Source organism: Colias philodice, chromosome 18 (assembly GCF_061535455.1).
Source record: "Colias philodice isolate Cphi_HAF_F1 chromosome 18, ilColPhil1 Martin Lab GWU primary, whole genome shotgun sequence".
Lineage (NCBI taxonomy): Eukaryota > Metazoa > Arthropoda > Insecta > Lepidoptera > Pieridae > Colias > Colias philodice.
The window spans coordinates 2,833,449-2,861,434 of record NC_143103.1 but is presented as its reverse complement, the minus strand read 5'-3'; the positions used below and the strand labels follow the sequence as shown (position 1 = coordinate 2,861,434).

General features: G+C 33.2%; 3 protein-coding genes across 6 annotated transcripts; 1 reads left to right on the top strand and 2 right to left on the bottom strand.

The window, feature by feature from the left end:
• The first annotated feature begins 69 nt into the window (after nt 1-69).
• Nucleotides 70-26,858, top strand: GluProRS (Glutamyl-prolyl-tRNA synthetase). Of its 4 annotated transcripts, XM_089706248.1 has the most exons (31): nt 70-207; nt 293-625; nt 828-978; nt 1,279-1,398; nt 2,054-2,180; nt 2,375-2,567; nt 2,913-3,084; nt 3,358-3,516; nt 3,877-3,951; nt 4,316-4,460; nt 4,773-5,017; nt 5,664-5,871; nt 6,693-6,881; nt 10,909-11,112; nt 15,226-15,432; nt 15,870-16,073; nt 16,275-16,478; nt 16,772-16,918; nt 17,264-17,374; nt 17,603-17,698; nt 18,128-18,286; nt 18,836-18,953; nt 19,433-19,581; nt 19,907-20,107; nt 20,913-21,030; nt 21,406-21,545; nt 22,003-22,129; nt 24,492-24,733; nt 25,308-25,468; nt 25,960-26,103; nt 26,639-26,858. In XM_089706248.1, the coding sequence occupies exons 1-31, from the start codon at nt 171-173 to the stop codon at nt 26,802-26,804; spliced, it is 5,052 nt and encodes a 1,683-aa protein (XP_089562374.1). In that variant the 5' UTR covers nt 70-170; the 3' UTR covers nt 26,805-26,858. The 4 variants fall into 4 exon arrangements, with proteins under 4 accessions (XP_089562374.1, XP_089562375.1, XP_089562378.1 ...); XM_089706249.1 differs by lacking the exons at nt 15,226-15,432; nt 15,870-16,073; XM_089706252.1 differs by lacking the exons at nt 15,870-16,073; nt 16,275-16,478 and having other exon boundaries at nt 15,226-15,238; nt 16,785-16,918.
• LOC149480306 (uncharacterized) lies at nt 7,512-9,326 on the bottom strand. The gene is made up of 3 exons (XM_089706253.1): nt 8,684-9,326; nt 8,305-8,460; nt 7,512-7,949 (listed from the first exon to the last, which is right to left on the bottom strand). Exons 1-3 carry the CDS (start codon nt 8,969-8,971, stop codon nt 7,569-7,571), a joined length of 825 nt encoding a protein of 274 aa, XP_089562379.1. The 5' UTR covers nt 8,972-9,326; the 3' UTR covers nt 7,512-7,568.
• LOC149480304 (uncharacterized) lies at nt 26,839-27,814 on the bottom strand. The gene is made up of 2 exons (XM_089706254.1): nt 27,773-27,814; nt 26,839-27,664 (listed from the first exon to the last, which is right to left on the bottom strand). The coding sequence occupies exon 2, from the start codon at nt 27,584-27,586 to the stop codon at nt 26,951-26,953; it is 636 nt and encodes a 211-aa protein (XP_089562380.1). The 5' UTR covers nt 27,587-27,664; nt 27,773-27,814; the 3' UTR covers nt 26,839-26,950.
• Nucleotides 27,815-27,986: the final 172 nt, after the last annotated feature.

The window sequence follows — 27,986 nt, the reverse complement described above, 5'->3', positions numbered from 1 at the left end:
AGTGTTTTCAAGGTCATTCTGACGTTTTGACATTCACAAAGATGCAAAAGTGACATCAGCAGCTGACACTGACAGCCGTCTTATGGTTGTGTGGCATGTGCGGTGTGGACGGTTTTGTATTGAAATATTCAATTAAATTGATTTAAATAACACTTTTAAACTATTGCATCATGAAAGTTGTGTGTAGTAAAAGCAACCCGCCTTTAGGTAAGGTTAACTCTAATTCAAAATGTGTTTCTTTTATAATTTCATTAATGTTACCTATTATATCTATTTTTATTACATTTCCCAGGCGGTCTGCTTGCGGTTGAACTCTACAGGTCTTCTGCTGGAAATGTGGAAGTTGTTTGGAATGGGGAATCATCGATCACCTTACCCAATTCAAGCAAATCTTTGCCATATGGCACCAGCAACGACTTAATAAGAATACTCGAAAACACGTTTAATAAATCAGCCGGTCCATTACAGAGAGTTACCATGAATCACTGGTTGTCTTTTAGCCTTATCCTTGATGAAGAAATACCGAAATCTTTAGATTACTTAGAAAAAACCCTTGGGCCTCTAACATACTTAGTTGGGGAATCATTATCTGTTTCTGATTTGGCTGTCTTCAGTGTGCTATATGGTAAATATTAATGTGTAGTTCAAATCAAATTAACTACCAGCAAAATTTAATTTTAATATGATTGACTTTACATTGAAATTTTGAATTTTTTCCCACCTATCTTATCATCAAATTATTATTTGCTATTTTATCACTTTTATAGCACTTCACTGATACACTTTTACATACAGAACAAAATAAAAATTATTTTACATATTTTCAGCTTCCAATAAATTTAAGGAAGTATCAAAATCAAATCCTCCAAACAATATTATAAGATGGATGAAACTGATCCAAGCCCAACCTTGTGTTGAAAAGGTTTTGAAGGAGTTGCCTGCAGAGATCCTTCAAAATGTTGTTAAGACTTCATCAAGGTAAAATTTTAAATATGTTGCTAAATTGAAATGTCCGTTTGTAATGATAAAATATAGAATTTTATAACATTATCAATTACTTATGAAATTTTGGCTAGTTTGTTGTAATAGGAATAAGAATTGCGTAAGTACAGATTCTTATTAATAAAACAGGCTACTGGCTACATTATAAATATAATTATTTATAAATTATTATAAAATAAAAGATGCAAAAGTTAATATTAACTTTATTTTAAATGATAAATTTCACATAATTTCATCATTCATCAGTATTATCATTTATCTTGATAATATTTATAGGAGGTCTCCACCAGCAAATAAGGAAGCAGCTAGTGGTCGGCAACAAGAAGGCAAGTTCATTGATCTGCCACATGCTGAAATGGGAAAAGTAGTTGTGCGTTTCCCACCTGAAGCTTCTGGGTAAGATTAAATTCTAAAATCTATACTAATATTATAAAGCTGAACAGTTTGTTTGTTTGAAGGCGCTAATCTGAGGAACTACTGATCTGATTTGAAAATTTATTAGGTTTTGAATAAAGTGGGCGGAGAGCTAGTATATTATATTTAGCAAATATACTATATACATACATCTTTTCAATATGATTAAAAATAATTGAGCTTTACATTTTTCAATAAAAAATCTCAAAATTTAGGTTGTAGTCAGTTTCATCATGAATGTTATTACAGCACTAATGAATGAAACTAATTTTCATATCCAATAATACTTCCGAGGTCAAATTCATTAGTACATATATCTCAATTGTCATAAAACATAGTGAACAACAAATAAAAATTCATGAAGGATACTTAAATACTTAAATGAAATTGAAGTATAGGGTTTTTCTTATTATTCTATACTTAAAATAATAATTATTTTCCTTTTTTTGTGATGTTATGATAATTTTAATTTTAGTCATAAGTTTTCTCTATAACTATAGTATTGTTCTAGTAATATGTTTAAAAAAATATTTTACTACAAACCTAAAGTACTGTACCTATACTACTACTACACCTACTAAAGTATTGTTAATATTATGTAGATAGAAATTTTTCTTAATATTTATATTGTTCACAGATATTTGCATATTGGTCATGCAAAGGCAGCTCTGTTGAACCAATATTACCAACAAGCATTTGAAGGTAAACTGATCATGAGATTTGATGATACCAATCCGGCTAAAGAAAATGCTGATTTTGAAAAGGTGAATATATTTTATGAAAAAAAAAAATTGTATATTAGTAGTTATTTTTTACACTAACTGTATTAAATGGCGTTGATTTGCGTACACTTTTTTGTTTATGGACATTATTTTTTTCAAAAAAATATGATGTAGATACTGTACTTATATCAACTTTATAATGAATATAAAGTAAACATTTTTTTCTATCTCTCAAGGTTATTCTAGAAGACGTCAAGATGTTGGAGATAAAACCAGACATGTTCACGCACACTTCCCAGTACTTCGATCTGATGCTACAGCTCTGTGAGAAGCTCATCAAAGAGGGCAAAGCATTTGTAGATGACACACCCGCTGAACAGATGAAAAATGAGAGAGATCAGAAATTGGAGAGCAAGAATAGGAATAACTGTAAGTACTAACCTATATGAATATTTATATTTGACATTTATAAGGATGATTGGTAAATAATAATCAGAACTACAAAATTAGAATTAGTAATCATGTGCAACTTATTTTTGAAGCGAAACTTCTTTAGGCGCGTTGAGAGTAAAATTTCAAGCTTGAGTTAAAACAATATCGTCACGTAATGGAGTAAGGCGACGATTTTGGTATCTTTTGACGACGATTTTTATCTCGCCATAGAAGTCTTAATTCTGACACATGTGCTCGGCACACACGCTCTTTTTTTCTATTAAATATATATCTATGAATAATTATTTATAAAAAATTAAAAATTAATGTCTGTTGTTGCAGCTGTGGAGAAAAATCTGCAACTATGGGAGGAAATGAAGAAAGGAAGTAACATCGGTATACAAAACTGTGTTCGCGCCAAAATCGATATGCAGTCGATGAATGGTTGCCTCCGAGACCCAACTATTTACCGTTGCAAACCGGAACCCCATCCACGTACTGGAACCGAATATAAGTAAGTGTTATTTGTTTATGTTTCCTTAATATAAAGAAGATACAATTTTATCTAAAACCTTCGAAAAAGTATTGCTTATTCGAATTTTGAAAGAAGCTGGCACTTGGCAGAGAGTTAATAGTTTTTGTTTGTTAAACTGTTAAAGCATGTTGTTTTAACGGATTACACGCTCGTTATTTTACCTGTATTATTATGTAGCATTTCTTCTAGATTACTTTATTATAAATTTAACCATCAATAACGTATTTGTTTTTAATATTAATTTTTTTTTAGGGTATACCCGACATACGATTTCGCGTGTCCAATAGTAGACTCCATAGAGGGCGTGACGCACGTGCTAAGAACAATGGAGTATCATGATAGAGATCCGCAGTTTTATTGGTTTATTGATGCACTCGGACTGAGGAAACCTTATATTTGGGAGTACAGCAGGTTTGTTTTCAATAATATGTTGTACAGTACGCGCGGCGAGAGTTTGGCTTTGACCTTCGGGTGGAGGGGATTACTGCGCAACGCACACAATACTTTTCCCCGCCCCGCACCCCGCTAATTGCCCGTTGATACCCAATTTCTGATAATATTTGCGCAATAACGGTCAAAGTCAAAGTCTCGCCGCGCGATCTGTATTGTTGTATCTGTTCACTTTATACAATCTTATAAACGCAATAGAACTGCGTAAACGATCGATCAAACGATGTACATCTGTTAATTTGTGATTTTTTTTCAAGCTATTTTCAGAAACGGATGAACAGATATGGGTGTATTTTTTTAATAATGCTTCGTTGTTTTCAGATTAAGTATGACAAATACAGTTCTATCAAAGAGAAAATTAACATGGTTCGTCGAGCAGGGACTCGTTGATGGATGGTAAGTCAAGCAGTTACTTATTATTTAAAAAAGGAATCGTAGGATTATGTTTTTTCAAATGAAATACTACAGATTATATTTTCTGTTCCCACGTTTTTAATGATTTACTGGATTTTTTATAGATATTTTTGTCGCCATAATAAACTATTGTTTACAATTTATAAAAAAAAGATGTGTGGCACTCGGGGACTGCCGCGGTAAAGCTATTGCATGCTATGCCTTCAAGCCACACCTCCGCGCCCGTCGGAGTGGGGAGCGTGAGGTTTTTCGCTACTAAATTTCTGGATTCGGTCCCCGCGCTCAAGGCCCGCGATAGAAGCTATGCAATAGCTTAAAAAGATAAAATGCGTTTTATTTTTTTTAGGGACGATCCCCGCATGCCAACAGTACGCGGCGTGTTACGGCGCGGCATGAGTGTGGAAGGCTTGAGGCAGTTCATTCAAGCGCAGGGCTCAAGTCGCTCCGTCGTGTTCATGGAGTGGGATAAGATATGGGCAATTAATAAAAAGGTTAGATACTTATTCCTTAATACATTTATATTTTTAAATATAACAAGAAGGATTGGATTGTGGCTTTTCTCTGTTTTCTTACCTTTAATCTTGTGAAATAGTACAAATTTTATCAAGTGCACTAGTTAAAAGAATATACACCAAAATGTAATGATATATTGTATTGTGTGTAGATTGATTATTAGCGCTCACTTCGCTTCACTTATACGTACATACTGTATTAATCCATCACCCAATATAATTACGAACTCAGCTGACATTACTTATTTATTTTATATTATATTATACATATATTATTATTTTTTACTTTAGGTGATCGATCCAATAGCCCCTCGCTACACAGCACTAGAAGCAGACCCAGTAGTGGTCAACCTCAAAGGAGTATCAGACTCCACTTTGACCGTGGCCCTTCATCCCAAGAACCCAGATATAGGCTCCAAAACAGTTTGGGTCTCGTCTAAATTGTTGATAGATCAAGTGGATGCGCAAGCGCTGAAAGTGGGAGAGAATACTACGTTTATCAATTATGGAAATGTTATGATTGATAAGATTCATAAGTAAGTTGGATTTTGTTAGTCAGTTTTGAATTTTACGATTTTCTTGAAAAATATACGTTTGTTTGAGGACTATATAATTTATATGTGTTGGCATTTCTGTAATTTATGCTTAAAAGATTTTGATGTGTATGTAGTTATCGTAAAAAAATCCAAAAATACATTTAACGATTTTGAATACGATAAAAGAAGGAAATAGTTAATATTTATTAATAAAGTTTAAATTGAGCTGTCTATATTCAATATGTACCTCTGAATTAGAAGTAGTATAATTATAACTTTTCAATATTTTCTTAATTAACTTATCTTCATTACTAGCAAAAGTTATCATTTATTTTAGCCGGTCTGCTAAGAAATCTAATTAAATAATACCCAATATTCAATCTATAACATTTTTGAAGTAAAACTTCTTTATCGGGGTTGGACAAAATTTAGTGTGACATTTTTGCGTTACGCCGTACGCGTGACATTTTTGCGTTACGCCGTACGCGTGACATTTTTGCGTTACGCCGTACGCGTGACATTTTTGCGTTACGCCATACTCGTGACATTTTTAAGGTCATAAAGAAGTTTCACTTCTTACGTGTGTACTCTAGTACACGCATACATTTTTTTGTTATACTCTGTCCATTATATTATTTTTTCATAGATCCGCCGATGGCAAAGTCACCAGTGTGGATGGAACACCAAACCTCGACAACAAGGATTACAAGAAAACGTTAAAGATCACGTGGTTAGCGGACTCGCAGAAATCGCCCCGTGTAGAAGTTTACTGTGTGTACTTCGACCATATTATATCCAAACCACTGTTAGGAAAGGATGAGGACTTTAAGCAGTTTATTGGACATCAGACTAGGGTAAGTTTGAAGAGTATTAAATATTACTTTTTATTTAATTTTTCATAGTGGTACCTTACTTCTATGCCTAATAATAGTGACATTTGTTCAAGATAACATTTTAAATGTAATTTATAGTAACCGAAACAAAAAAAAATATATTTTTGAGAACTCTGATTTCCCATAACCATCTCTATTTGATTGCACAATAAAAAAAGTAAACATTTATTTGTTTTCATCATACACTTTTTGTAATCCCATTTTACCAGTACCACGAATGCTATACTTAAGTACCTATGTTTATAAACATTGTTAATTTCTGTGAATTGGTTTCATTGAATAATTTACTGTATACATACTACAAGGTTGAAATAATATACCTTTCGACATCCTAAAGATATTTAACTTTAAAACTCAACAATGGTTTCATATTACAATCTTTTACACTCCCGAAAAAAAACAATGTGGATACATACTTACATAAATATCGTGAAACAAACATACAACATTGTAGAGCATAGATCCTTTAGTTTTTGGAAGTCTTTTGAAAATTAAACTTTGTTTTTGATATTTTCGTTTTTTTTATACCAAGCAAATGCTTTATCTATACTAATATTATAAAGTTGAAGAGTTTGTTTGTTTGTTTGTTTGAACGCGCTAATCTCGGGATATACTGGTCCGATTTGAAAAATTCTTTCGGTGTTAGATAGCCCATTTATCGAGGAAGGTTATAGGCTATATTATATCATCACGCTACGACCAACAGGGGTGGAGCCACGGGGGTGAAACCGCGCGGAGCAGCTAGTAAAATATAATTTTTTAAATTAAAATATTGTCCACAGTGGGAAATCCCTATGATAGGCGAACCAGAATTAGCCAAACTAAAAGTGGGAGACATAATACAACTACAACGCCGCGGTTTCTTCCGTGTTGATGTGGCCCCGTCACCTCCATCACTACATACTAGTAAAGCGACCCCGCTTGTGCTGTTCCATGTACCCGATGGACATACTAAGGAAATGCCGGGACAGGTGAGTTTTTTTTTGTGATTTTTATAGTATATATTAACAAGTAAAAAATTGTGTTTATAGACAAAATGTCGTGTACTTTTTCCTTGATTTTTTTTTTTGTATTTTAATATTATATTTAAATTTAATATGTAAAAATGTAAGTTTTATCTTATAAAAATGCAGGCTGTTGAACAAGAATGAGTGAACAAAAATAACAATACAAATCATAGATAAGTACTGAAAGGTCTAGAGTTAATTATATTTCTGCATGAAATTGCTTCAGTAAATTTAGCCAACAAATCAAATTAATGTTGGTACATATTCTTATTTGCACAAGTGGATATGTTAGCACCTGTTCTAATTCTTATTACGTATGAGTATGACAGAGATAGTTTATAATTAAATAACGAGTTATTTAAACATCCGTTTTGTATAGGTACATAATATTTCACATAAATGAATAAGAATATTAAGCTATGTTTGTGACGAATATACGTGTGCTAATAATGTAAGCGAGTTTAATATTTTTCTTCAAAAGTATTTTTTTGTAGTACACTTTGAATAGTGTGTCAATTTATCTTTATTTTTTATATATTCCTTTGTTTTTATATACGTATTTAAATTTTAACATTCATTACCAAAAATGAAAATAAAGAAAACTACTTTTTGTTCCTTATAAATTATAATTAATTAAAAATAAATATAAACTTAAACGTAATCAACGTCAAATAAATAATCGTCACTTAAAGGACTACAAGAGTCGTCGTAAGTTTTTTCAATCTTTACAGGTTTTATGTCAATATTAAGATCTTCTATTGCCATACTTGGGCTATAGTTTGTATTATCAATGTCATTATTATTTCTTTCCATTTTTATAATAACTGAACGGATGGGGCTCAGTAAGGGTGAATTGGTGTGATTAGTTAAGGTATTTTCCATTGGCCAGCAGAAATCTTCGACTTTGTTTAAAACAACTGTTTCCAAGGAATGTATTGAGTTTAGTTCGACGGTTGAATCTAGATCTTCCTCTATGGGGGTTCTTGTGTGGAAAATTGGAGTTGGCCATTCCGAGTACTGTGCTTTCATACGCTGAAAATAAATTTTTTATTAAAATAAAATAATGTAAATTATAATTCCCTTAGCCGCCTTATTGTGCAATGTTTTCGTTGGTATCTGAATATAAAATGTTTATAAATAAATATATTGCCACACCAAAAAAATAGTGATTTTTAAGTGAATTTAATTTGCTTGTACTTATAAATTCATAAAGAATAGAAAAATTCGATCACGAGGCGGGACTCGAACCTTTCACGCCAATCCGGAGCGGATGCCTTTTCTTTCTCTTTTTCTTTTTTTCTTGTACTTACCGTTTTTATATGATAAGAAATTATCTGCTAAAAGATTTACAAAAAATTTGGTATAAAGGGAATTTTTCATATCTTACCTTTCTTGTTGCGCGTATTAATTCATCGACATCGGAATCGCTATAAAAACTGTCCGAGCTAATATTTTCGTATATATTATTTTTGTTTATTGTAGCATTTTTATGTTTCTTGCATTTTCTTTTACATTTCTTTCGTATTTTCTTAACCTTTGTTTTCTGTAAAAAATAATAAATAATCTCATAAAATTCTCCAAGTTAATTAGTTTTAGTTTTAGTGTTTGATTCCTAAATCTACATTAAATGAAATCTATATTTCAAGTGACAACTTGTAAAAAAATTGTATTTAATTTCTAAATAAGTAATTCTAATTGGAATTTTCGGTAAAGCTATAAAACTCTGTCCAAAGTGATTGGAATAAGTGTATGATGTTATTACTTACGCGATGCGATTTATGTTTACAATAACATGTTCTTCGCATACAGCCAGGCACAATTCTTTCTATTGTTTCACTATCGCCACTAGAAAGTTTTATTATATCGCGCCCCCTCTTAATATTAACTTCTCTTTTCTTCCGTCTGCGATTTGAAAACTTTTGACATATTAAGCTCTCCGTGTTGTCCTGTGTACGTATAAATACGTTACGCTCCTTTTTTGGTATATGCGCCTCATTTCTCGATTTTTTTATTTGATAATTTTCAACAACAATAACCTCACTTTTTATATCCATGTTTTTGAATACTATGTTTGTGACTAGCACAACCTCTGATTAAGAATACATTACGAGATCCAGCCTCGCAATAATTAGTTACTCAAAAATACTTTGTTTTCAATCACATATCATGTCGATATACACTGTATATAATTAAGAAAACAAATGTTCTCTAATTTTAAGCGGTCCGATGTATGCAAAGGGAATACAAATACTACGTAAGGATGTATGGACGAACTTATACATTATTTCGATTCTGTCAATGAAGGTAATCTGAAACCAGTGTTTAGCTGACACCGTCCATGGTAAAATATGCACTTGCCACTTGAGTTGTAAATAAGTACTTATCGTAAGGTACGAGGTGTTGAAGCTTTGTAAAGTTGTATAGAAGTTAAAATATTTTTAAGATTGAATAATATGGTGGCTAAAATATGTTATTTCGGGGGTATTTTTAAATTTTCATTTTCGTTACGATTGTTATTAGAAAGCTAAGGTCTGAATCGAGAATATGGCTTTAATTATTATCTTTTTGTGAGTGATTGTTGTGTTAAATAAGATAAAACAATAACTAATTTTAAAATGAATTAAACTGTATACGGACAAAGAAGATCTCTGACCTTGTCATAATTGAATAATACCTATTGTATTTTCGGATAAGAGAAATATTCCTGGTGATAATTGATAACTTAGTTATAACTTTAGTGCAAAAAAACGCATTCAAACTCAAACATTCATTTATTCAATTAGACTACTAGGTATTTAGTAGCACTTTCGAATCGTTATTATACATAAGTATTTTTAACATTTACCACCGATTCGGAAAGCAGTATCTATGGAGAAGAACCGGCAAGAAACTCCATAGAATCCTCCTCCATTGAACAATAATATTCTTTCCATGGCTGTTAAATTATTTTTGTAACATAATTTTCAGTTTTCACACATTTTGCAGACGAAATCACGCATTAATTATTATAAACATCGTATTATATCCTTTCCCTATCAAAATGAGAACAATAACGATTTGCACGATATACATTGCTTCATTTTCATTGATTACAACTAAACTCTATGTACTAAGCAGTCAATGGATGTTATCACTTACATTCAGACGTATCACGTAATATGAAAGTGAAAGGTTGATTCATAACAATCTGCTACACTTGGCAGTCGGTATCCACGTGTGTTATTTGTAAGTCAGCAATATGTTAATAATTTATTTTTTGTAACTGGAACTTTTTTATTTAAGTTTGACAGGAATGTACCTAGTGTGTTAAAGTGCCAAAATAAGTGTAAATTTGGTGCAATATTACAAAATATTTTTATTATAATTTATGTGATTTATCACAACAGTGCAGTAAAATTTGTATTAAGTGTTTTATCAATGCAATTAACTGTTTTTTTATTGGTGCGATATCGAATAAAAATAATTTATATTTAAAGATAAATAAAATAATTAGGGGTTCTTGTCTATTTATATTTACACTTAGACTTCACAAAATTTTGATACAAGAGTACAAAAAATAAATTGACTATAGTAGAATACCAAATATGAATACAATGATCATATTATACTAGCTACGCTCCGCGGTTTCACCCGCGTGGAATAAACAGTGATAATTTAAACTACAAATTTAAAATACTCAATTTTAAATTGTTTATTTTATTCCATTAAAATAGGACTTTCTGATGTTATCTTTTCGTCCGGGACTATTACAACTTTTCTCCATGTGAAAACTATTGTTACAAAGTTTGCAAATTGACAACGACCAAATAAATCATATAGGCTTAATAAATGACCTGATAAAAGAAATAGGCTTCATAGCCATAAAATGAAAGTGAACTAAATTGTGGCGTGAACCGTGTTATTTCTCTTATAATTAGTAGGAGTATAGATTAATTATTTGTATTTCTAAAATTAATCTTAATAGTATTTATAAACAATTAATTATTACCAGCCTAAATCAGTGCAAACGGTACAAGCGAAACAACCAGCCCCCGCCCCCGCTGCGGCAGACGCGTCGCAGTTGAACGAACAAATCGTCAAACAAGGGGATACTGTGAGAGCCCTCAAGGCTGCAAAGGCTGAGAAAGCTAAGGTCGATGAAGCTGTTAAAGCACTGCTAGAGCTTAAAGCGAAGTACAAAGCGGCTACTGGACAGGTTAGTAGTTGCAAATAAAATCCAACAAATAAATGTTTTGTGGTTGTGTTTCTTGGTTCTATCCAATAGATGGTTATATTTGAGGTGTTTAATAATACCGTTTTTGGGAAACATTTGTGTAGTAACTAGGTTAACATGTTTAAGGTGGATGTTCCGACCGTCCCTCCATACATTTTTGATGACGACTAAACACTTAACACAGACACTATTTCTTTAAAACTAATCATTTTATCACTTCTCTACAATGAAATGTGTCCGCGTTCGACCTTTTTAATCAATAACTTACATTATTTACTTAGAAAAACAACAGTGAAATACCGGCAAAATTTGACACTTCTACAGTAGTGTGCGTGACTTTTGCCAAGCGAAACACGACATAAAGCACGACATCTAGCGCAAAGACTATATACTTATTACAGATCTAGCGCGTCAATGTCTAAACGAATGGCGATGTTTAGACATTGACGCGCTAGATGTCGTGCATTCGCGTTCGTTATCTTATACATAATTCGCATAATTCTAATAAATCAAAGTTCTATGTGTAATAATTGAGTAATTTCATTTCCAATCGTTCAAAGAAAATAACAATAAAATAAAATAAAACTAATGACCTTAGAAACTATGTTTTTTTTTTGTAAACAATTTATTACTCATTATTGTTCGTCCGTCGTAGGTCTGTAAACTGTATTGCACACTGAAGGTAAATGGTACTGTAGGTACTTTAGTTCGGCGTCGTGTCGGCTTGATATAAAATTACATTCTTGATTTCATTGACACGCGCTATGATTTGCGCGCGGAATTTCTTGTGTTGTGAATTTATTTTTGTATGCTATGCATTTTAATTGATTCAAATTGCAATATTTCTCTAGTATGCATTTGAGACTATATTGTAAATTGTAATAATTGATCGTGGGTATAGTAATTAATTATTCTAATAACGCAATTAGTAATATGTATATGTATTTTCGGTGGGATTCAAAACAAAAAATTGGCCCGTGATTTTTATGAAATTTCACCACATTGCAAATCACATCAATCATAGTTCATACACATGTATGACGAAAGTGATTAGTATTGTGGCTAACATTGACTCATCAGTTCATCACTGAAAGCAGTGATAAATCAGTACCTATATCATATTGTGTTTGAATATTTTTAAACAATGATATAAGTATACAATTATTATAAATCGATAAACTATCAAAGTAATCACAAACTTGCAAACATTGGTAAAATATGCTTTAGCGAATTTTCAGACAGACACACAATTTTATTACTTAGTTTGTTTTAGCAAAGTAGGTACCTACTCCGTTTACGTCACGCGTCGGCCGTCGCGTCGTCGAAAACGGTGCACCCAGAAACAAACATACCTAATTACCTAATTCAGTTACAATCCTTCTTTTGTTCCAATACGATTTTTTTTCCTGATAGCTAATAGCAAAACCATATGTTACTTTGTTTTCGTAAATATGTTTTTCACCTTCCTGGTTATTTTCACGTAATGAAATATAATAAAATAATAAATAGTGTATTAGATTTGTTATTGTATCTTGTATACGAATTATTCTTACTTGTTGGTTATGAAATGTTCAAATACCTATTGAAATAATTTACTGTTACAAATCATTAGTGTTATTAGTTTTGAGTGAATAGGCATGGATCAGAAATTCAGAATATTATATGCTGCTAACTACTCAAATACATACATGTTTTGATAAAAAAAAACAATAGTGTGCAGTGAAATTAGTCTCGAGAAATTTTTGCATATGTAGTGGTGTGTATATTACTCAGATCTTAGGGCTCTTAGAGCGCGTTTCCATTATATCGTTCTAGCCTATACAAAAATGTTTCGATATCCTAACATTACTATTTAATTTTATACTTATCCCTAGCATCGAAATCGTAAATATGCTTTTCACCTTCCTGGTTTTTTTTTCCATAGTAAATAGTGTTTTTGATTTGTTGTTGTATGAATAATTATTCTTACTTGTTGGTTATGAAATGTATATTGAAATAATTTACTTTTACAAATCATTATTCATTAGTGATATTAGTTTTGAGTGAAAATGCTTGGATCAGCATAATATCATATATGCTACTTCAAATACATGATGTTTTGATAAAAAAAAACAATAGTGTAATGTAGGTAATAAAATAAAACTGCGTTTTATTGTAGGTAATCAATTTTGACATTATTTATTTCCCAAAATTACAATAAAATAGTTTACGCCAACAAATATAACTTTTATTTTTATAACAATCCTACTTCCTACTAATGCGAAAGTTTGTGAGGATGTGTATGTGTGTGTTTCACGCAAATACTACTGAACCGATTACAATGAAATTTAGCACACATGTAGAACGTAACTTGGACACATTGAATAGTTTTATCCCGGAAATCCCACGGGAACGGGAACTATATGGGTTTTTTTTTGAAAATGCGGGCGGAAAGCTAATCGTTCATAGCAGCATCGTAGCAGGTGGCGTTTTGAAGTTTTGTCTACCCATACAGAAAAATGAAAACCACAACCCGAAAAGGAGATTGCCCAAGTGACTATGGCACTTGGTATCGCAATCAAACCTATTGTGTCAAGATCAAAGATGAAATATAGCTCAATTTAAAGCTTGATGTTAGTACTTTTAGATATGATTAAAGTTTTTATGTAAATAAGCCGCAGTTCGCGACAATAAAAATAAAACAATAGTTTTATTCAACACTTCAAAAAACTACTTAATCGAGTTTAAACTAACGATGAACGTTAAGTTTTACATTTATTACATAGGTAATATTTTAATTTACAAGACAAATGTGAAAAGTAAATCGTAATTTAAACATTATTTCAAAATAACATCGAACAATGCGTCGAACACATTCATTTGACATTTCAAATAGAAACTATGACTTAATATGACGTTTGCAAGAGAGATAGATATAGGTATGTGTCAAAACAAAACTTTTACTTTTATTTCTATTTATTCGGTATAATTACAACTTAATAGTGATAAATATGATCATTATAAATACAAATAGGAATTAACAATATCACGAACACGTGACACAACTAGTATTTTACCGATTCCATACGTAGTCATACATGTTTCAAAAGAAAAACTTTTACTATTATTTCAATTTATCCGGTTTAATTAAGACTTAATATTGATACATATGATCATTATAAATACAAATAGGAATTAACAATATAACGAATACGTGGCACAACTAAAATTTTACCGATACCACCCGTGGTCATTCTCCTTTGTGGGTCATTTGTAACAGGATGGCGGTTCTACAGCGAAAAAAGAAAAATGATGGTCAGAACGCTGATACCGGATACCTTAAGATACTGTAATATAAAATATTACTAGATTAGATAAAATATTATAGGTAGTATCTTCACCGTGTGTGACGCGCTTTACATTCACGCCATCTAGAGTTAAATCTTTATCATTTTTGTTTACGTCTGTGTGTGTAAACGACCCTGTATGCAATGACAGATGTTATAACGCATATTTTTACCGAATTGGGTGGATTTTAAGGCAATGATATGACATATTTCAATAAAATATAATATTCAGTAACCGCCATGACTATTCCTAGGTTTGATGACTATTCCAATTACGCAAAAACTCAAATAAACTAGAAATGTAGAATTCAGCGCCATCTAGCGGGACATTGGCTGGGAACAGATCGTAGCAATCACCTTAACTGTTGCTATCAACATGTTGCTGGAATCACTGCTCTTTGCTGAACCGATACAGCATTTTAAAATATTCTCGCATGAGCAATTAGCATTTAAATTTTCAATCGACATTTTTTATCAACTCTTGCTCAACTAATGTTTACCCCGAAAATAATTAGTAAGATATCAGAAATGTCAATTTATTTTTAAACGATTTCAAAAAAAGGGGAGATGAAAAAAGAGCTTGAGCGGATTGATCGAACCGGATGATTGGCGAATTGATAAAATCGACGGAATATTTTTTTATAAATACCTATTTATCTATTGTTTGTGAGGTTGTTGAATTAAAAAAATGATGCCTAGAATTTTATTTCTTACAATAAACGTGACTCATAAATTTAATCAAATCAAATAAATAATACATTTTTCATAGGATTGGAAACCAGGTGTAACACCACCAGTTAAAGCTGAACCCAAACCATCATCTGGTGGTGATGCTGCTTCCCTTAACCAGGATATCATAAAGCAAGGAGACCTGGTCCGTACTCTGAAATCTGATAAAGCCGATAAGGCGAAGGTCAGCGAGGCTGTTGCAGTTCTGCTGGATTTAAAGGCTAAATACAAGGCTGCTACTGGTCAGGTAAATACTTTTTGTATTTAAAAAAGTAAATACGTTATTCTTGTCGTAGTATCTCGTAACTTTATACCTTTATATTATCAGAATAATTAATACATTAAATGTACAAATGATTTAAATGTGTGTCTTTGACTGTGTCTGAATAGTTACTTAAAAATTATATGTTACTAATTACCTACTTAATATGGGCGGTAGTTAATTATATTTTGATGAGAAGGTTAGGAGGTCCGTGATTAACCATCATTTATGTTGTTATATTATTATGTTTCATATAAACTCACGCACTGATTAATATTATTTCGTTACTTGTAGTCTGTACGTCAATTTAAAGTATTGCTATAAGCAATATTGAATAATATTTTACTTAAACCATAACTAACATCTCAAAAAATACCCCAAAAATGCCTTTTTTTTTTCTATAATAAAAAAATGTTTCTTAGGACTGGAAACCCGGTGCATCAGTGCCTGAAGCGAAATCCTGGAGCCCTCCAGCGGAAGACGCATCTGCCATTAACCAGGAGATCAGCAAACAAGGGGAGTTGGTTCGCTCGCTGAAGGCGGCTAAAGCTGACAAGGCGAAGGTCGATGAAGCTGTGAAGGTGCTTTTGGAACTGAAAGCCAAGTATAAGGCTGCTACTGGACAGGTAATTTCTGATGAATACCCGTCAAATTTTATAAATAACTCTTATTTATTCGATAGCAAACTTTGCCTTTTTTGTGGAAATGTCTTCTATCTATTATGATTGTTTTGTTAATGTGTGGTGTAACTGAAAATTGTTATTAAGGCACAAAAAATACCCCAAAAAATGCCATTTTTTTGTCTATAATAAAAAAATGTTTCTTAGGATTGGAAACCCGGTGCAACAGTGCCCGAAGCGAAACCCCCTAGCCCTCCAGCAGGCGACGCATCTACCATCGACCAGGAGATCAGCAAACAGGGGGACTTGGTTCGCTCGCTGAAGGCGGCTAAAGCTGACAAGGCGAAGGTCGATGAAGCTGTGAAGATCCTTTTGGAACTGAAAGCCAAGTATAAGGCTGCTACTGGACAGGTAAGATATTATGGAGTGCTGGTTGTTGCTTGTTGATTCATACACAATGATACAACATTGACTTACAATTTAGTAATATAATTAGCATAAATACGTTGTAACGTGTCTGTTCAGTTTAGTACTCCTTTGATTCTTTTAAAATGTGCCCAACAAAAACTTAAAAGAAACTTTAAATAAGTTATATTGTTTTTGTTACTTCAAAAAATTTTAATAATCATCACAAATCCTAATTTGGTATATTTCCTGTATCAAATATATCTAAGATTTATATCATTAATTATAAAATATTCCAGGATTGGAAGCCAGGAGCAGCTCCATCGCCAGTAAAGACTAATAGCGGACCAGATGTCAACGAAATTTTAGTCAAAATCACTGCGCAAGGCGATAAAGTGCGCAAATTGAAAGCTGAAAAGGCAGACAAGGGAACTTTGGATGTTGAGGTATGTTATTTTATTTTTTCAAATATTTTGGTATTATTTTTTATATTTAAATGAAATTCCCAGCATTTATTTGTATTCTTGTATTTGAATTATCAGTTTTATACTGCGGTTTCGCATAGTGTTACTTAGTGGTTCTGTAACCTACAACAAAATTTACGTATTTTTGAAGTGAAACTTCTTTAGGTGCATCGGGAGTAAAATTTCAATGTCGCGTCATGGCAATACCGTCACGCCGTGGAGTAAGGCGACGATTTTGGTATCTTTGAATCTTGCCAAAGAAGTTTCACTTCTGACACGAGTGCTCGGCACGAACGCTCTTTTTTCTAAAGTGTTTTTTTTATGTAGGTTAAAAATCTACTGAACTTGAAAGCCCAGTACAAATCAATTACTGGTAAGGATTGGACTCCAGCCGCAGCAGCAACATCTGCTCCTGTAAAAGCCGAGGCTACTGAAAAGGTTAATTTTAATTAATTTTATGAATAAAAAAGAAATGTTTTAAAATAATACCAATATGTATTTCTTTAAATAAACACTTGAAAGAACTTGTGAAGATCCTTCTCGATGTTGTAGATTTAATTTATTCAGAACTCTGACTGTCCATTTCATTTTTCGTATTATAAAAAATATTGGTGAAATCTTAAAAAGTAGATAGACATTTAATATATAAAGTTGTTCCTTTCATAGCCAGCAGCAATGAACGGTGCAAACGAGGCTTTGGCGGCCGAAGTCGCGAAACAAGGTGAAGTGGTGCGAGATCTTAAAGCGAAGAAAGCGGATAAGGTACGTAAAAACTTTCAAATTATTTGCCAATTTAAATCAATAAATCTTTAAAAATATTTTAAGTGTTAGTTTTCTCGCATGGTTGTTTAGCAGCCTAAGTATTGTGTTTCCAGGTATCACTACATAGTATAAAACAAATTCGCTTTCTGTGTCCCTATGTTAGGGACATAGGGACACAGAAAGCGAAATGTATGCTTAAATCTTTAAAACTGCGCAACGGATTTTGATGCGGTCTTTTTTAACAGATAGAGTGATTCCAGAAGAAGGTTTTAGTATATAACTTATAAGGTTTTAGACAAAGCGGGCGAAGCCGCGGGCGGTAAGCTAGTTTTTTATAAAATTCATGTCTGTAAAATTATCTCGCTAGACCTTCCCTGATACATGCAAAGAAATATTTCACCCATTATAATATTCAATGAAATCGTTCAGGCGACAATAGACGCAGAAGTTAAGAAGCTTCTAGAACTCAAAGCCAAGTACCAACAAGAGACGGGAGTTGCGTATGCTGCGCCGCCCGCTAGAGAGAGTAAACCGAAAGAGAAGAAGAAAGAAGTGAAAGAAGTTAAGAAAGAGAAGAGTAAAGAACCGGTAAGGAGAGATAGTTCAAGATTTTTGACGTGACAACGTCTTATAATTCGATAGAGCCGGCTGCACGCACGAAAAAACATGACTCATGCGGCGTTACCTCGCCCTGAGGCGTTCCATGTAAGGCTTGAAGTGCAAGCGAGAGCGCGGACGAGCGACAAAGAAGCACAATCGGACGTTGTCACGTTCAACTATCGTCAGTAAACCGACTTTACAGACAACCAATTTTTTTTTTTAATTTTTGTTTATTTTTTAGGGTAATGGTTAGAAGTTAGAACCTAAGTCTCAAAAGAGACTAAATTAACTTTGATTTGTAAGCCCCTTAAATACGCAAAGGAGTTGAATTTAAACACGTAAACCTGTAATGAAAAAGTATAGCTTTTTTTTGACTCGATAAAAGAAAAAAAATATTATGTGTGTTTATAATTAAATCGAAATATCTCTATGTTAAAACCAAAAATAAATACAATTTTAAATGACAGTAAATTGAGCGCAGCAGCAGTTTAATAAAATATGTTACAAATGTAATATAACAATAGAACATTTTTTTAGAGCCCAAAGCCTAGCAAAGAAGAATCATCGAGCGGTGTAAAGAAAATAACTCGGCTCGGACTCGAGGCGTCCAAAGAAACTGAACTGTCCGACTGGTACCAGCAGGTTATTACTAAAGGTGTGTTAATATACTCAATATTGTTTTCACTGCCTATCTTCTTAATATATATAAATCTCGTGTCACAATGTTTGTCCTCAATGGACTCCTAAACCACTTAACCGATTATAATAAAATTCGCACACCATGTGCAGTTCGATCCAACTTGAGAGATAGGATAATATAAATATACGGGCGAAGCCGGGGCGGACCGCTAGTTTATGTATAATTTTCTTCTGATAAATACATTTTTAATTTAACAGTTATTATTTCATTTATACCTAATTCATACTTAATTACAAATTGAAAAAAATCTCAATGTGTTCCTTAAAAAAATTGTAACGTTCGCGTTGGCAATATAAAATCATAATAACTTTTTATTTTAGAAAGCTCGACCAAAATGACAATTTATAAGTAATCTTGTTTTACTCCCACATACTAGGATAATCATTGTGAATTTAATTGAAAATATGAATTATAATTGATTATTGTTATTGCAGCGGAGATGATAGACTACTACGACATATCTGGTTGTTATATTCTCCGTCCATGGTCGTACAGTATTTGGGAGATCATTCGTGAATTCATTAGCAGCAACATTAAGAAAATGGGAGTCAAAGATGTCTACTTCCCCATCTTTGTGTCTAAGGTACGAATTGAGTTATATTAAACTTGTTTTAATTTGCATTCTTTACATATTAAAAAATATAGTTACATGCATTTAATTTGACTTTAACAACCGCAACCATATGTTATTCATTATTAGCCGTCATTTTTATGCAATATTTTACTTTATAAACATTTGCATACAAGAATGAATTATTTATCTGCAAATACGCTTTATTAAAATAAGTCTAAAAGAAAACATTATTTTACATGTCCCGTGTACATATTTGATTTAAGTTAATAATAATAATAGCATGAACTTAACATGACTTAAAATCCAGTTCAAAATTTAAATGTTATATTATCAGGCGGCGCTAGAACGCGAAAAGGAGCACATCGCGGACTTCGCCCCCGAGGTGGCGTGGGTGACGCACTCGGGCTCCAGCGAGCTCGCCGAGCACATCGCCATCCGACCCACCTCCGAGACGGTTATGTACCCCGCGTACGCGAAATGGATTCAGAGCCATCGTGACCTACCGCTTAAGTTGAACCAGTGGAATAATGTCGTGGTAAGTAACGAACTTTGTCCGCTATAGCCTTGTCCTAAATCTTCTTACCCCAATTTCCTATATTTTTCTCAAAATCTTGGATCTAAAGCCACTATTCGCTAATAATGAAGTATATAGTGATCCGACCCACCTCCGAGACCGCGTACGCGAAATGGATTCAGAGCCATCGTGACCTGCCGCTTAAGTTGAACCAGTGGAATAATGTCGTGGTGAGTAAAGATCTATAGACATGCTTTGTCCGCTATCACCCTGTCCTCTATCCTTTTCCTAAATTCCTACCTTTTGCTCGAAATATTTGCCACTGTTCACTATTCATGGTGCCCTGTCTTCTGTCTTCTGCGCTTGTAAGTGAAGCACATTGAATCCAGCTCACGTTATAAAACCGAGTACTGATACATCGACATATTGTGAAATTTGAAGAACGCTTCTTCATTAAATAATGCTTACATTCTAAAACTACGAATCAATATTCAATTAAACCCCTTATCCAACAATTTTTTTTTTTTTTCACCTTTCGCTGATTACATAAAATTTATTATTATTTACATCTACACTAATATTATAAAGAGGAAAACTTTGTTTGTTGGTTTGTTTGTTTGATTGTAATGAATAGGCTCATAAACTACTGGACCGATTTTAAAAATTCTTTCACCATTAGAAAGCTAAATTATCCACGAGTAATAAAGGATAGGTTTTATCCCGGAAATTCCACGGGAACGGGAACTATGCGAGTTTTTCTTTGAAACCGCGGGCGGAGCCGCCGGCGGAAAGCTAGTTATATGTATATAATTTTCCATTGCTACAGAGATGGGAGTTCAAGCAGCCTCAACCGTTCCTCCGCACTCGTGAGTTCCTCTGGCAGGAGGGACACACCGCCTTCCGTGAAGAGAAAGACGCGCACGAGGAAGTTCTGCAGATTCTTGGTGATTATCGTGTTATTTTAGTTTTTTTGACGTGACAACGTCTTATAATTTGATAGAGCCGGCTGCACGCGCGAAAAAACATGACTCATGCGGCGTTACCTTGCTCAGAGGCGTTCCATGTAAGGCTTGAAGTACAAGCGAGAGCGCGGAACGAGCGACAAAGAAGCACAATCGGACGTTGTCACGTTCAACTATCGTCAGTAAACCTACTTTACAGACAACCCATTTTTTTATATTTTTTAAAGTTATCAATTATCATTAAGCCTGTTTTATTTGAACATTGCAAAAATTGCTTGTTTGATCAACTACACAAAGTATAGGAAATATTCTAAGTAATTTTATCCATATAATTTATGACGTTATTAAAATTAACAGACTTATACGCGCGAGTATACGAAGAATATCTCGCGATTCCCGTAATAAGGGGCAGAAAGACTGAGAAGGAAAAGTTCGCGGGAGGTGATTACACAACCACCGTAGAAGCTTATATCGGTGCTAGCGGACGTGCTATTCAGGTACTTAATACGTATAGAATAAGGTTTATAATTGCTTGCTTTATAGTGTTATGTTTGTTTTATGAGTTAAATTTTGAAGCTTGCATTATTGCACGTAGACATGCTGTTGTGGTATTTAATACCTTTAAAATAAGGTCAATAATTGCATGTTTAAAATACCGACTTTGTTGTGATGTTTCATAAAAAGTATCACATTATAACATTTAAATAACATAAAAATTATTATCTAGTTAGATACTTACCGATAAAAGTTATTCCTTTGCACTTTTCCGTATTATTTGTGCAATATCGTAACACACACGAAGGCATATTTGAATGCGTTTCACTTTAAAACAAATAAAAAATGAGCGTGCAGTTACGCCATATGGCGTATGTTGAGCGGAACATAAGTGATGTAGGCGGTGTCGTCTCCATATGTATATCTCAATGGTCTAACACTATTTTCTTACCTATACAGGGAGCAACAAGTCACTATCTAGGACAGAACTTCTCAAAGATGTTCGATATCGTGTACGATGATCCTGACACGCAAGAGAAGAAGTTCGTTTACCAGAACTCGTGGGGTATCACCACTAGAACTATTGGTATGTATATTGTGTAAAAACAAAGAATTATAATTGTTTTCATTGATTAATTAATTTAATTGGAAAAGTAATATGTAAAACTTAATCAATTTATTTGTTAAAAATCTGTCTGAATTAAAATAACATACAACTAAGACGAAATATACGTTTAATTAGGGTTCCGTAGCCAAAATGGCAAAAACGGAACCCTTATAGTTTCGTCATGTCCGTCTGTCCGTCTGTCCGTCTGTCCGTCTGTCACAGCCGATTTACTCGGAAACTATAAGTACTACAGTGATGAAATTTGATGGGAATATGTGTTGTATGAACCGCTACAAAAATATGACACTAAATAGTAAAAAAAAGAATTGGGGGTGGGGCCCCCCATACATGTAACTGAGGGATGAAATTTTATTTTCGATGTACATACCCGTGTGGGGTATCAATGGAAAGGTCTTTTAAAATGATATAAAGTTTTCTAAAAAACATTTTTCTTAAAGTGAACGGTTTTTGAGATATCAGCTCTCAAAGTCGTAAAAAGTATGTCCCCCCCCCTCTATTTTTATAACTACGGGGTATAAAATTCTAAAAAAAATAGAGGTGATGCATGCTAATTAACTCTTTCAACGATTTTTGGTTTGATCAAAGTATCTCTTATAGTTTTTGAGATAGGTTGATTTAACTGTAATTTATTATATTTGCTGCTACGGAACCCTTTGTGCGCGAGCCCGACTCGCACTTGGCCGGTTTTATATAATAATGTATTCGAAATTTAAAATACATTTACATCAAAGCGCAAAAAATACAGGTTAAGCACATGAGCTAGCAGGAAATCGTTGCGTTAAAAGAAAATTAGGATTAAACACGTTAATTGCTTATTTTTATTATTATTTTATCTCGGAAGATCAATAAATGAAGTTATATTTTGTTGTTTTGAAACTGTTCATTTTTTTATTCGGATATAAAATATAAATGATGTCCAGTGTTCAAATAGACACTTTATTTTCAAACTGTTTTTATTTCTTCTATGTCCTGATTATAAAATTGCGGACAGGATTTAAAGTACACTAGCTTTTCGAACGCAACTTCTCCCGCGTAGTCAAAGGAAAACCCACATAATTCCCGTTCTTGTAGGATTTTCGGGTAAAACCTATCATATTGTGTTAATCCAACTTCCCCTCTATTTGTACAAAATTTTATGAAAATCGGTTCAGCAGTTTTTGCGTGAAGGAGTAACAAACAAACAAAATTTCGCTTTTTATAATATTTAGTAGGATTATTTTCTTGTTAACTATAATTATTACTAGCTTTCCGCCCGCGGCTTCGCCCGCTTTGTGCTTTTTGCCATCTCTCAAGTTGGATCGAACTGCACATGGTGTGCGAATTTTATTATAATCGGTTGTGTTTTAGGAGTCCATTGAGAACAAACATTGTGACACGAGATTTATATATATTCAATGACTCTATTATACTAGTAGACGCGGCATACGCCAACATCATTGCACTAAAAAACAGCGTAATTAATACATACCTACTTACTAACGCATTATCATTTATCACCAATACAGTTGTTCTCTCTTTCACTCTCACGCACGAGACATAATACATGTCTCACTCATGGTACTTCGTAATAACAACTGCCGATTAAAATATAATAAAACCGGCCAAGTGCGAGTCGGGCTCGCGCACAAAGGGTTCCGTAGCAGCAAATATAATAAATTACAGTTAAATCAACCTATCTCAAAAACTATAAGAGATACTTTGATCAAACCAAAAATCGTTGAAAGAGTTAATTAGCATGCATCACCTCTATTTTTTTTAGAATTTTATACCCCGTAGTTATAAAAATAGAGGGGGGGGGACATACTTTTTACGACTTTGAGAGCTGATATCTCAAAAACCGTTCACTTTAAGAAAAATGTTTTTTAGAAAACTTTATATCATTTTAAAAGACCTTTCCATTGATACCCCACACGGGTATGTACATCGAAAAAAAAAATTTCATCCCTCAGTTACATGTATGGGGGGCCCCACCCCCAATTCTTTTTTTTACTATTTAGTGTCATATTTTTGTAGCGGTTCATACAACACATATTCCCATCAAATTTCATCACTGTAGTACTTATAGTTTCCGAGTAAATCGGCTGTGACAGACGGACAGACGGACAGACGGACAGACGGACATGACGAAACTATAAGGGTTCCGTTTTTGCCATTTTGGCTACGGAACCCTAAAAAGAACGTCCAGCCACGACGCTGAATGGTGCGTGACTAAGTGAAACTCGGGCACTTAGCTGAGTTTTTTCTTGCCAAATTAGAGAGCGGGTAACGTATCTAGCTTTTTTATATATCATAGTATATATTAAGATTGTCTTCTATACAGGTGTAATGGTCCTCGTACACGGGGACAACCGTGGCTTAGTTCTTCCACCTCGCATAGCCGAGATCCAGGCGATAGTAGTACCGTGTGGGATCACAGCATCCAGCACTGCAGATGAGAGAAAACATCTCATGGACTCGTGTAAGGACCTGGTTGAGGAACTGAAGGCAGCTGGTATTAGAGCTGATGGTGATTATAGGGAGAATTACTCGCCTGGATGGAAGTTTAATCATTGGGAGTTGAAGGTAGTGTATTTGTGTTATTACTTGTGCTTTGCGGTTTTTACAACAAAAGCAAATTCTAATTGAACTCGTAAAATTAATTATGTGGAATACAAAAGTGAAATCCCATGTCCGTTAGTGGGGTAAGCGGCAGATGCATTATACATCTGTTTCACTGATCGATTTTCTTTAGGGACAAGCAGGTGTCTCTGTGTCCTGCCAGACCGAGATATATTTTTTTTCTTCGTCTCCACCGGGAATCGAACCCAGGACCTCTCGGTTCTACGCTCACGCGTCACGCGTCAACCACTGTACCAAGGAGGCGATTCGGCGGTACTGTCAAAGAAGTTTCAAAGCTTCTTCTTAAAAGGGAAAAGTTAAAAAAGTGTTATATGATGCTTGGTTCCACGTCAACTTTTGCATAGCAATTGAAAATATTTTTTGTATGTAGAAATATGTTAACTGGAGTGTAAATTCAAGAATGTTCAAAGTCAACCGTTTGCCATCGGCTAGTAAAATGTGTTTCAAAATAGAACAGTTAAAATTTTTTTATAATTAAAAGTTTAAAATAAGTTTGTCATATTAAATTAATTTCCAGGGTGTACCAATCCGTGTGGAATTGGGACCAAAGGACATTTCCCGTGGAGAGATTGTCGCCGTAATCCGACTCACTGGCGAGAAGCGCACGCTCAAACGTGACTCCGCGCCCAAGGAATTAGTAACTACCCTCGAAAAGATACACGAGGATATGTTGAATAAGTGGGTTTTTGATTATTTAATAATTTGTTGTAATATATTTAGTTTGCTATAAAAATACTGTGTAAGTTTACTAAGTTATTCAAAAGTTAAATGTGATGCTACCACAAAAAGAAAGAAACAGATGGAATGTTTATATAATAAATTACATTAATTGATTATTTAATAATACTATAGAACATTGTAAAAATAAAAAATCGAATATCCATGAAATTTTGTTAGATAAAAATCTAAATTTCTTATTTGTAGTTTGGTTAACATAATGCACAACCAAAGTACAACATAACTTTGCCTTCATAGACAAAATGTATAACTGTAATTTTTTTTATTTTGTGCCCCATTGAGCCCCGAACGGCCCGATCGGTCCACGACACAATAGATTTTCTATTGTGTCTGTGATTCCGGGGCCTGAGTTATTACGTAAAACTAATTTTTATAATATTGTAACAATTATGAAATATGCATTTGGAAAATGATCTTATTTTTAATTGCAGGGCCATAAAGGAAAGAGACGAGAGATTGTCATCAGTCACAAAATGGGAAGACTTCATAAGTGCCTTGGAAAAGAAGCATATCTTGTTAGCACCTTTCTGTGGGGAAATTCCTTGCGAGGACAACATTAAGAATGACAGTGCCAGGTATAATTTTGATTATGGGCGTATTCAGAAAGAAAGCTTGAAACTTATAAGCGCTTATCGGCGCTTGTCATGTTCATATATTTTCCTGTCAGTGCTGGTAACCCGCGCAGGAAAATATATGAACATGACAAGCGCCGATAAGCGCTTATAAGTTTCAAGCTTTCTTTCTGAATACGCCCTATGTTAATCTGACTTGTATTATTTTAATATGACAGAAATCTATTATACTTTTTATATATCTTTTACTAAATAAAGATCTATAAAAATAAAACTTTATTAAAAAGAATCAATTTTCCATTCCAAAAAAATCCATTGAGAAGTAAAAAATAATTACTGTTAATTACCTATCTATTATAATAATTTCATGTGAACATTATCATATTGTGAGTGTTTTCTTATTTACTGATACAATATATCTTATTAAATCCAACAATATTGTTATTTCATTAGTTTTCTAGTTTTCTATATTTAGTTTTTACGCAGTTTTTATTCAATAAATGAATAAAGGAATAATAATCTAACTTATTTGTTTTAGGAATGAAGATGACCAAACAACAGAGGTGAAAGCTCCATCGATGGGCGCCAAGTCCTTGTGTATTCCGTTCAACCAACCCCGCTCTCTCACAGCAAGTGACAAGTGCATCCACCCAGCTTGTAATAACAAGCCCAAATTCATTACGCTGTTCGGCAGGAGTTATTAAGAAAACTTATATATGTTTTATAAATTTTATTTAAAAATAAATCATTCAATATTGTTGCTGTATTTCATTTTGTATAATAATACTATCAGTACATTATAAAAAACATTTACATTTTTTTTTTATAAAAGTTAAAACATAGTCATAATTTAGTTCTTTTCACTATTCTTCAAGATATCTTCCAACAGTTGTATTCTTCTTTTCTTAGCATTTAATAATTGTATAAATTTGCCATATAATGTAGTTTCCATGGATATTTTTTGATCTGCAAAGTTTGCAAGTTCATTCTTGGATTTTTCCAGATCAAAAGTCAATTTTTCACTATCCTGCTTACACTTTCTAATAATTTGTTGCAATTTCTTATTTTCATTTAACAAAATATCTATAAGATGATCTTTTCTTTCTGGTTGCTGATCTCTTAGTAAAGTTACTTTACCATGGATAAGAACAGCTGTAGAGCCCTCAAATTTCTTTTTCCAGCTAAATACTGCACTGTTATTTGTTTCCGTTACAAAATCGACTATATACTGACTGTCATTATTTTTTAAGCATTCCTTGACGTTTTTCTCATATTGAGTTTCATCTTCGTCAGTAAGTTCTCTAAATTTGTTAGCAGTATCAACTGAATAATTACCAGACCAACTTGCATCTTTAAATAATAGTTTCACATGAAATAAATCATTTCCATTGGCTTTCCATGTAATTTTTGTATAAATTAGCTCTCCTTTTATTTCAAATTTCGATATAAATATTTCTTGTTCCATTGTTTTTTGCAAGGCACTCATTTATAATTATTATTTTGTATTAGTAAAAAATTTGTCATGACATCATGTTTAACTTTTCCAGTCTTCCTTGTTTCTAAACTATATAAAATACATGCACGTGATAAAATTATTAAACTATATATAAACTACAGCGGAAAACTAATAATTTTGAGTGGGTATTTAGAATCTATTGTAAAATTTATTTACCTGTCAAAGGATTCGGATTGAGTCACTCATGTCACTGCCAAGGACTTAGGACTGTCAGTGACTTAGTGTCAAAATTTAACGTAAGCAAAGGCAAAAATACCTCACAAACAGCCTCATCTGGCAACCTGTCTTTTGTATAGTCTATTATCGATGGAACTAAATAAGGCTACGTTCCCATCAAAGATATTGCAGCTATTCTACGAAGATGTAATTT